This window comes from Anarrhichthys ocellatus, unplaced genomic scaffold (assembly GCF_004355925.1).
Source record: "Anarrhichthys ocellatus isolate YVR2014 unplaced genomic scaffold, GSC_Weel_1.0 scaffold117, whole genome shotgun sequence".
NCBI lineage: Eukaryota > Metazoa > Chordata > Actinopteri > Perciformes > Anarhichadidae > Anarrhichthys > Anarrhichthys ocellatus.
In genome coordinates this window covers 384,875-396,441 of record NW_022280147.1, presented here as the reverse complement: position 1 = coordinate 396,441, position 11,567 = coordinate 384,875, and the positions used below count along the sequence as shown (strand labels likewise).

The window sequence follows — 11,567 nt, the reverse complement described above, 5'->3', positions numbered from 1 at the left end:
AAGTGGTAGAGGGGCGCACGGGGGCGGGGGGGAATCACAGCAGTGACAAGTAACTAACAGAGCTCCCATGACACCTGTGTAAGGCCTACACAGTCATGTCATGCAGCATTCATAACAGACCAAAACACATGATGTCAACATCTGTGACATCTCTGTCACCAAGGACCAACAGCTTGGGTCTGTGGTTACTTCCTGAAACTTCCTGATGTTATTCACATACACTGCAACAGGAAATAAACTGGGAAACATGTGGAATGGTATTCTGTAGTCTACAGACTATTTCACAGTTTATTTCCTGTTGCAGTGTCTGTGAGTGACACGAAGTAAACATTGACCCAAGCTGTTGCCTTGCAATGCATTTCAGTTGAACCGGTCGAGTTTTGGTCCATTCATCCAGAGGAGTCAGCGAGCTTTAAAGTAGGATTAAAACTGTCACCAGCATCAAAACGTCTGCTCGTTGCACATGTTTGGTGCTCAGACTTGATATTCCAACAGCGGACTCAAGTTCTATAGAATTCCTACAAAATCACGGCCGCTTCGGAGAAACAGGTTGCTTGTAATAGCTTAGGTAAAGGGATGGGAGATAATAAACACGGGTCAGTCTGTATTTAGAATGGATTGAAGCCTTTTAAAAGGACACCTACATGTTCTGTTGCTGTTGGTGCTGTTGGTGCATTCGGCTGAGAGTCTCCACTTAACACGGTCACTGGTTAAACTGAAGCACTGGCTGCGAGCTATTAAACATGTTGACTACCACTGCACTGTCTTTAGTGTCGATTTCAAAACTCAACATAAGTCTGTACATGAGCACAGAGAACAGCTGGGAGCATCTAGTGACTTGTGTGCTGGTAATCTCTCTCTGGTGGAACGTTACAGGTTTCTCCACCACATGCATGTATAAATCTGGCCGCTAAATATCAGGTCACTTGTTAATGTATTCTACTACTCACTAATATCACACAGATCTGTAAAGTGAATGTATTTAGGTTACATTCACCATCTTTGGTGGTCATTACCCGGCATAGCTTGACAAGCTTTTGGACTCCGCTGTACTTCCGTTGCCAAACTGTGTAGGGACACTTCTGTACGCCATCGTTGTTTAGTAACTGTAAAGGGGTTTATAAATCACATTAGACCATGTAGACATTACCAGGCGTCATGGATCTCTCGGGGGGGGGGGGGTTAGAGACAGCAGGTGGGAGGAGGAGCAGCTGGTCGAGCAGAAGGAAAAGGTGGACGACGAAGTTGGTCACTTACAGTTGCTCAAGAGAGACAAGCCCCTTAAATGCTTGTCTGTCAATTGATTGGATTTCATTCTTGTACAAATAGCTGAAAGGAGAGATAATCAGTAACATTAGTAACACACACACACTCACACAGCATCATCTGACTTCTGCCTAGTTATTATGAGAGAAAGTAGAGGATCTGATCAAATAACCATTGTTTAGATGCTGTTTAAATGAAATGTACGTACAGTCTTTACTGCAGACTTGCATCTATTATCTAAGAACTCACTACACTAGCCTGCTTCATTGACATCGGTAGATGTAGCTACGGGGGTGGCAAATCTTTGGAACAGTTTTACAGTACAGTATCTTCACTCAGATGTGCTTGACTTAATTAAACAAGGAATATTTTATAGATCATTGTATTTGGTGCTACAATTATTATTACACTAATCAAGTCAATATAGGTAAACAAAGCTATTCTACACGCATTAAGACTTTTAGCAGAACATTCAATGACTATAAATCACTCATGGAATGTATTACATTCAGTCAATGACAAACATTCACATTATATAAAATCTGAGATTAGATATTTGCACATCTCAGGAAAAATATACATGTGCATCAAATAACAATCAGTCATCAATGGAAAAACAATAAGTATGACATCACAGATTCCTTGTGTGTCTAATCTCTTCTCCATGTCTCCTCTTTAGTCAGGGACTTGCAGTAATACGTGTGCATGTGTTCCCTCCGTCATCCATGTTAAAGAAACGTGATACTAGGAAAGCAATGGCTTAAAGCTGTCCTCTATTCCACCCTCCACCACTCCACTCAGGACCGGACCTGACGACAGATACAGATCTGCTCACCAGTGACGCAATGTATGGAACAATAAACATGCAATAACCTCTCTGTGTGAACGCTATCAGGTGTCTTACTATGGCCGATGAAAGGTTTATACAAAAATAAACAACTTTATCATACGTAGCCAGATAAATAGTCAAAACAAATGGAGCTAAATGTCGCTATTAAAGAAAGTGAGTGACATTCATAAAGGACACTGCCTTCATACAAACTACTCTGCTAAGAGGCGATGCATGACCAAACCAAAACTATTAGTACTCAATTTCCATGCAGAGCTATTCTGTACAAATAAATTATGGCAAACAGACCATTAAGTGTAATGAGTTTACTTTGGTGACACTGGAGAAAGCAGACGTATTGTTGTGACACCATGTAAACGGCTTACTGCTGCAGGAGCCTGTGATTGAATGCGAAACAGTGGACCGCATCCTGTGTGTGTGTGTGTGTGTGTGTGTGTGTGTGTGTGTGTGTGTGTGTGTGTGTGTGTGTGTGGGAGGGAAACTGGATTTGGAAGTTGTGGGCATAGATATCCTTTAGTGGTACTCCTCATCAAGAAGTAGACAGAATGCATTGTAACATCCTGACTTTAAGTAGAAACATCCCTCACCTTCTTCCTCACTGTTTCTGGTTTAAGACTCGTGGATTTTTTCCATGACTGCTGCTGATCACTTCATTAAATGATCTACATTAACATTCACAAACACAGAATCTATATGTACAAACATAGTAAGATACAGTATGTAGCTTACATTCATTTACTCTGAAGCAAGTAAACAACATCTGTGTTGCTACAATAACAGACTGATGGACGATGGCAGATGGATGTAATGCAACTGAATGATTAGAGAAAGATCAAATAAACAGTGAACAGTTCCCACAAACAGGACCGTTGACCTCTGTTTGACTTGGTTGTGGAGGTGGTCGAGGGAGAGCGACGTGAAAGATGACAGGGAGTGGACCTCACTGGGGTCCAAAGGAAGTGAGGAGGTGAGGAGGTGAGGAGGGAGATACAATCTAGCCCCCAGCTATAGACCACTGAACATGTGGGGGAAACTTACCCTCGTCACAAAGGCATTAGATCAACTCTGCTTTTCAGTGAGAGGGGCACTGTAATTAAAAGAGCTACTAAAGAGCCACAGGACTTTATTACAACACAGAGAGAGGACATGTGAGGATATGTGTCAGTGAGCTGAGGAGAGAAACAAAAGGAAAGCCCACATCCCTTCTACTCTCCCCCTCTTCATTCTCTCTCTCTCTCTTTGAGCTGATGTTTATGATCTTGTCTCAAGTGGGCAGTGCTTGTCCAAGATGTTAGCTGAACAGTGATGTAACAGTATGTCTCGCTACTCCTTTACAGGCCTTTATCAGTAGTTCCTGCTAATAAATTATATCTATATTCATATATTTACTTCACCAGCCAACATGCAGACTCCTAGCTTTGCCTAATCAGAGAGCAAATCACATAACGTCGTCTTCAGTCTTTAAATGTACAATACAGCTCACCAAACTAAAATATATCAAGCTAACCAAACATACCCTCCCCTATGTCAGAGAGTCCTGTGTGTAGGTCCTCATACCTGAGCCCAGCCTGTGCTCTCAGCACAACGTAGGCCAGTGGGATGAGAATGTAAGTGACTAACAAAGGGAGCAAACTAGCAATCCCTCAGAAACCTCGAGGCTACACACGCCTCAACAATCTGTTCTCCACTCTGCCTGCAGCTCGACTCTTTCACACACATAAGTACAGAGGAACAGACAAAGGGAGACTTCTCATTGATGCTGTTTCTGACACATGTTCACTGACTGAGCAGTCTAGCAACATCAGCTGTCTTCCACACTTCCACTCAACGAGCATGTGTTTTTAGAGACGTGTTTCATCATGCTTCATCTTCTGTTGACTCAACTGCTTCAACAGCAAATGCAAAACTAAATTGACACGAGGGCAACTTACAGATATTTGAGGTTTTCCAGGTCTTCAAACGCCCCCCTGGGGATCCTTCGTATATGATTGTTGTTGAGGAGGCTGTGAAGGACAGGAAACAGGGTTCATAGTTACAGGATGGACAGTAGGTTTGTCCTGGCCTCATAGTCAGTCTGCTGCGTCTGTTCCAACACAAGATGCAGTATAACGTCATTCTTAATATTCATATTGTCAACATATGGAGGAGGTTCTTATAGTCTTCAGCTTTGTTCTGTGGTTTGAAAGCTCCATGATTGAAATGGTTAGTGATCACTTGTTCCCTCTTTGTGTGTAGTGCTGCATTATTGGATGCATTTCTTCTTCGAACAACAAGACAGAAAGTTTCTGACTTCAAATGTACACTAACTTGAGAGAAGACAAAAGGCTCTCCCCGTCAACGGACATTGCAGACACATTTCTGTCTGTATGACAGTAATATTGGACTGTAGCTCAAAGACTGACAGACTTTAGGGTGTGTTATTGTTCAGTGTGTGGAAGTGCAGCCAGAAACCATGAAGAGCTGTTCAGGATGTAAAGCCCTCGATAGGCTTTTCTCTTGCCTTGAAAGCACTCGCTCCATGCCCTGCACGTATTCTCATGTTCATGAACTATGGATCCAGAACTGGAGCTACACATCTTCACCTTTAGCGGCATGCTATGAAAGTGCTTTCACTGCTGCATTTAGTGCACATTTCTACTTTACCTCAGCAGCCACAGCACACATGGATGAGGAAGCATCTCAATAATGTTTGCAGATATTTGAATACGGTGAGGTGTGTTTGAGTTATTCATCTGAACAGTCTAAATACTGATATGGCTACATAGGTTGAAGCATGCGTACAAGGTTGCCTAAACTAATATGTGGCCCATGAAAAACACAAAGACCTGGAACATTTCTGCTTCAATAGCTCAGCAACACGCCATCTAGCAGGCTGGACATATGATAAATAGCTCTCTGGGTGGAAGTGGAAAAATAAATTCCTCATAGATTACGAGCTGACCTACATGTGTGAAACCAAAGCAGAACAGAGCAAGAATGTACGTGTGTGTGTGTGTGTGTGTGTAATAAAAACAGGACTTCCGTGGGAAGTGACGATTGCTCCGAGTGCTGTTTTAAGGAAATGTACTTGGTTCATTTTCAGTATTAGCCGTCTTGATTTCATTGCACGTTCATAGCAACAGCATGTTATTACTATTAAACATCATTTAGAAAACATACCAGAGAGAAGGTAATACATGCCTACAACAGTTCACAACCATGTAACCAGAGCAGGCACAAAGACTTACAGTGTGTTGAGGTTCTTCAATCGTCTGAAGGAAGCTGGTTGTAAATCCTTGATTTTATTGAACCTCAGGTCTCTGTAGAGCAGAAGAAATCATATTTATCAAGTATGTTGTAGACTTGGAAGGCAATACACATCAGCATGAACTGGAGTCCACAGCAGAGCAGCCTCACAAAATAATCCTGAAGGATGATTGGAAACGTTACTCATTTCAGGAGAATGCCTTTGTCCAGCTTTAATCAAGAGGGCAGATCTAGAGAAAGAAAACCATCAGCAGGTCTCAGTATCATTCTCTTTCAACTTCCTCATTTACAGAGGCTATGTCATGACAACAATATGCTTTGACATAATGGCACTAATCCCTCTTGGTCTTACAAAGAATGACTCAGCGCCCTGTGAAGGTGAAGTCATTCCTTCAGCCATGTGGCATTACCAGCCACAGCATGACAAGTGATGTGAAAGTGGAACACTGATGTTATGTTTGTGGAACTTCGGCTGTAAGCCATCTGATCTTCAGCTAAGCCATTTGCTAAATGTATTTTCACAAGATGAGATGTGTAAGTGGAAGCAGGCATTCATACGAGGAGCATTTATAAAGAGTTTACATCATTCCTAACAGCATTCACACCCTACCAATGTACGGGCTGCTTTGTCCCACAGCTACAGCTACCACAGTACACTGTTGCATTATTTGACGCAGCATGGCATCCTGAGAAAAGAGTCTCCTGAAAACACTTCCAGTCAAAGAGAGGAACCACACAGCAGATGTATCACAGCAGTGAGGAAAGGGAGGACTACATCCTTCCTCCTAGAAGGCCCAATTCCCCCAGTAAGAGTTCAACTGTCTCCCAGCATTCAGTCAGCCAATGACCTTACAAAGCAGATACTCTGAGACTGGGTCACACAGACACAACTTTCTCCAATGATTATGCAGAATGGCCCAGATGCTAGGGTGATGAGAATGTAGAGATCAGTCTTTGCTCAGTTTGAAGGACACAACCTGTCCTGCTATGAAATCATCCCAAGCTTTAGGGCTGCAGCAAATACTTCCAAACTTCATTCAGAACGTTGACCTTCCAATTCTGAATCAACATTTGAATGCTGTATTTCTATTCATTGCGTTCAAAGCTGGTATTTCAGCACAGTTGCAGATAAAAACCAGACTACACTGATATTAGTCTGACATAAAGAATTAAACTCCAGCGGTTCTAAGTGGGATTGCTTCTGACTCTTGTGATCCAATAACTCCAGTACATTCCAGTAAAGTCAAAATTGACTGATTAAAGATACAAGTCATTGGAAAACCTCAATAGAAGCTTTGTGTGTAAAAAAAAAAATGACTTTCGGTACAGCCCTACCAGGTTTACATATGTATTTTACACAGCGTCGGAAATACACGAGGGCAAAGGGCAAAACTGCCCCTAAGAAATATAATTTTGCCCCCGATATCACTAGGAGAGGGGCAAAAAATGCCCCCATAATTTCCTCTAATAATAGTGATAATTTAATGAACTTGTCAAAAACATCGTAGCCTATATGACCCGGTCCTGTTGCAATAGAATGTTTTTGATTTTCGCCTTGACTGATGTTGCGTGTGAGTGAAGAACCGAACTTTCTAAACGGATAAATAAATGGAGCGCTTCTTAATCAGACCTGTGACTGCGATCAACTCAGCAGACACTTAAATTTGAGTGAACCTATATGCTGAAATTCACGGTAAACGCATTCAAACGGCACAGATCGGGAGCGAGCGAAGGACTTTGAAAATTAGCGGACAAATTAACGTGAGACAACATCCGGTTTCTTCAGACGAACATCCGGTTTTCAGAATAAGATGCCAACAAGTACACATATTGCATAATGGAAATTAGATTAAATGAATTATATTCACATTAAGTATAAAACATGCTACCTGCATCTCGTGAGTTAAAGGGAAAATACACCTAAATTGTGCGTAAAGTGTCTTCATTCTTTGATTTGAGGGTTGCTGGAAATTAATAATACCTGACTGACAGTCAATTAAGATATATTACTAAGTAAAAACTCTGAACTGAATTTGTACCTTCAAAAGGCACATTTTTTAAATTTTTAAGGTCCTATAAAAATGTTTTTCTCAAAAATTCCACACAATGACTAATGCATAAGTTCGGGACAAAAATGGGTAATATCACAATATTTGAGGTGCTACAAAAATGTTTTTCACAATAATTCCATACAATGACTGATGTATATGTAATCAAGGCATCGTTGACTTAATAATTGTTAATAGTTGTTTAAAAAATGTAATAATAATAAATAACCACAAAGAAATAAGAATAAATTGAATATGATTGTCTGATTTATGTTTGTTTTTTGTTCAAAAAAATCTAAGAAAACACTTTGAATCTGTAGACTACTGCCTAATAGTCTTATTATTGCCATTTGATGACAATTGCTCTTATACTGTAATGCTGCGTTCACCCCAAACGCGTCGCGAATTATTCGCGCGAGTAGATTACATACAAAGTCTATGCACAGACGCGATGAGACTGTCGCGGCGCGAATCTGCGATGGCGCGTCGCGATGGACGCGAATCCGCATCAAACGCCAAATCGCCCCGACGCGCGAGTTGAAATTTTTCAACTTCTGTGAAATATTCGCGTTACGCCCCGGCGCGATAGCCTATCAGCGTTGAGTTGCTCCCCCCTGTCATCAGTGACATCCTGCCGTTGTTGAATCAGGAAATAAATACTGTAGCCGTCTGTGTTCACCCAGAGCTCCACGATACCTCATATCAATAGAGACCGGACCAAACTACGTGTATAAATGTGTGTGTGTACAGCTGTAGTAAACAGCGACTTGTGTGGCTTGCTAGACACAGTGAATACAGCTCGATAAAATCCATGGAGCTCCTCTGGACAATATTATGAACCCAGACATGACGGGGTTTAGTTTCCCGAGATATCTGTGACTTACACAACACATACTAAGCAGAAATAGAGGTTATTTTTTCCATGGTTAATGGCGGACAGTTGAACGGCTTTCAGGGCCCGGGCCCGGGCCCACCCGCCCGCCCCCTCTCCGGCGCGTCCAGCGCGATTCGCGCGAATGAACACTTGGTCCCCGGCGTTTTGACCGGCGGCGCGATGGACGCGAATATGCGGCGCGATGAATTCGCGACGCGTTTGGTGTGAACGCAGCATAAGCCTAAATAAGTATATTTATTATTTTGAACAAAGGTTGAATGTTATTTCACAAGTGCCCCCAATTTTTTTTAAATGCCCCTGGATTTCAGTCAGTGGGGGCAAAAATTGCCCCCTAAAAAATATGTAAATTTCCTACCCTGATTTTACATGCTGTATTTATCCATTATTTAGCATTAATCTAATCTATTTCCCTTTGTGCACATTGGGCAAAGTAAGACCCACAAAGCTATACATTCCTGAGTTTTTGGTTCCTCATATTTCTGTGAACATGTGGGCCAAATGATTTGCTATCAACTGACTTCATTGTGGGTGAAATGTTCGGTCATTGGCTCTGTAACAGCCTTCACATGTGGATGCAATCAGAGGGAGTCCCACTTCTTCACACGCTGACTTCCTTCCATAGACTGTGAGCGAGTGCAAGGATTTGCGTGGAACGTCCTTCAGCTATGATGATACTGTTGCTTCTGGCATCACCTTCAGTATGTGTGTGAGAAACCTCACTGAGATTTTTAATGTCAAGATAAGACATCAACAGGTTTAATGCACCTTGAGCACTGAGGAAATGTCACAAAGGTGTTGAGTGGAGAGAGGGTTGAGGGTTTTCACTGCTGGGTGAACAGGTACAGCACCTCTCTCACCTCCCAAGCAATGGGCCCAGGGTGCAGAGTGCTCCCCTGACATGCTGAGGCAGGGCTGTCCTTCCTATGTGCCTCCAGCTAAGAGAGATAAGGTGAGGAGGAGGAGGAGGAGGAGCGCTACGTGCTGGTTCAAGCAGCAACCATCACAAGTGCACTGTGAAGGCACTGCTTGTGATCTCTGCTGGGGTCAGTCTAGTCAATGGAAGGGTCACAGCATTCATTCAAAGCTTTACCTTGAAGTGGCTCACACAGTGCTGTCCTCTATACTGTCAGCACATGCATCCAAACCCCTTCAAGACCTACTGTCCTGACTTCTCTCACTAGTGATTGCTGAGGGTCAATGTGAGTTTGTTAACTGAAGCATTTGTCCTGGTTGGTGGGTATTATTTTGGCCGTGTGGACGTGTGTCTCACTGGTTGAGTGTTATCTGTGGCAGCAGGCTGTGTTTACAGCACCAGCTGCAGATGGAAGGTGTCTGGAAGTATCAGCACCGATCTATCCCACAAGAGCTCTCAGGCTAGCAGTGAGTGAGACTGAAAGGTGTCTTTTGACTCTGAACTGTGCCGTGTGTGTGAGTGATTGTATTGTCTGTGGATCTGTTAGTAATGGCTGCCAATCCACCAGAGCCCAGAGACAACCACATCTACAACAAGATCAGCAACAAGGCTCTTCTTTTATGATGCCAATTCATAACAGTAACACTAATACAAATGCTCCTGTGGCAAGCATGACAGCAACAAAATAAACAGGAAGTAAGGACTATACTTAGTCAGAGGAACAAGAGGATCCATCAGGCTGCTTTGTGACGCTGTACTGAAAGGCAGCGGTATGTATGGAGCACATTTAGTAAACAAAGCATTTGTCTTCAAGAAATCGTTCATTGAGTGTCCACAACAAATCAGCGTTTTTATGATGTTTGTTCCCATGGATGTGTATTGATGGCACTGTGCCGGCAGCTGTAAGCAGCAGAGGCTCACACACTATTCTTGGTGTTGACAAAACGCAAAGCTGGCTCAGTAATGACGGAGCCATGGGAACGTGACAGTTATAGCATTAATACAGTGAGGGAAAAGCTAAAGATCATTTGTCACTTGCACACACTTAGGCTCATCATTCAAGTTGCCGCGGTGATAAGAGCGGAGCCCAGCGACTACAGGAAGATGATTTTGAAGTAAAAGATGTAATGAAGGTGTACTCCTAGTGAGAGTTCTCTACTGTACAAGAGACTGAAAGCCTCATTTTATCATCACATTCTGTTGTTTGCACTGCAGCTTTTTGGCATAAACTAAACTCAAGGCTTACATCTCTCGAAGATCATTAGAATGAGCTGTTTAGACTACACACTGTTTGGGACCCGCTGTATGTGAGATTGAAGAGCAGTGAGTGCACTGAGGTGATGTAGGGACAGAGTAACTCACACAGGACAATTACACTGCTTACTGGGCAACACGTTTCACACAGCAGCAGCTCCACTCACACTACGTCCACATTCAGTACAGTGTGAAAACACTTTGCGTCTAAGTCTCTTCTTCTTCTTTGTCGTCTTTTCACTTGGCAGACAACCAAACTATGAATCACAGCCAACATCTGGTAAGGACTGACTTTATCATTATTTCATTGTTGAATTATGTCGTCTGACAAAATCAACATCCACACTGTTTATTAACAACACCTTTGCTGTATGATCAGCTGCATCCACATTTACACGTGTAACCAGATCCATGTGGGCGTGGTCTCAGGGGGCGACACATGTACTACAATCCTTCTATGCGAGTCCTCGTGTAACTTAATACGTCAACAAAGGATTCACATCAGTAGATTCTAAATGGAACACATCCCTGTGGTGGGCCTGGATGTGGCCACAAGCCCCCATCAGTTGGTAACGGTAAACATAGCAACAGACAGCTGTCAAATCAAAAAGGGATTGATGGAAGTAAATGATCAGTGACACTGATAACAACCATGTGCTCCCTTAGCCAGGCACTCATAGTGAAGTGATTCGCTACCAGGATGTGTCTACCAAGGGCGTAGGTTTGCATAGGGTCCATAGGGACTAGTCACGACCAAAGTTTAGGAAAGACACAATTGTCCCCACCAATATTTTGTTAATTTTAATTGCCTCAGATCTCCGTGGCCAACTCAGCAGACACTTTCACGTGAAATTCACGGTAAACTCATTCAAACGGCACAGATCGGGAGCGAGCGAAGGACCGTGAAAGTTAGCGGAAAGACTAACGTGAGACAACATCCGGTTTCTTCAGACGAACATCCGGTTTTCAGAATAAGATGCCAACAAAGTATGAATTATATTCACATTAAGTATAAAACATGCTGCACCTCGTGAGTTGAAGGGAAAATACACCTAAATTGTGCGTAAAGTGTCTTTATTCTTTGATCGCTGGGTA

The 11,567-nt window shown here is 42.7% G+C and overlaps 1 protein-coding gene across 2 annotated transcripts in view; it reads right to left on the bottom strand.

Moving 5' to 3' along the window:
* Window positions 1-11,567, bottom strand: part of pxdn (peroxidasin) — a 68,063-nt gene that overhangs the window by 50,267 nt on the left and 6,229 nt on the right. Inside the window, exons 2-4 of one of the 2 annotated variants that reach the window (XM_031876830.1) lie at window positions 5,344-5,415; window positions 4,048-4,119; window positions 1,258-1,329 (exon numbers count right to left, since the gene is read on the bottom strand). In XM_031876830.1, coding sequence (XP_031732690.1) covers window positions 1,258-1,329; window positions 4,048-4,119; window positions 5,344-5,415 — 216 coding nt within the window. The remainder of the gene's footprint in view (window positions 1-1,257; window positions 1,330-4,047; window positions 4,120-5,343; window positions 5,416-11,567) is intronic. The other variant, XM_031876831.1, reaches the window with a different exon arrangement.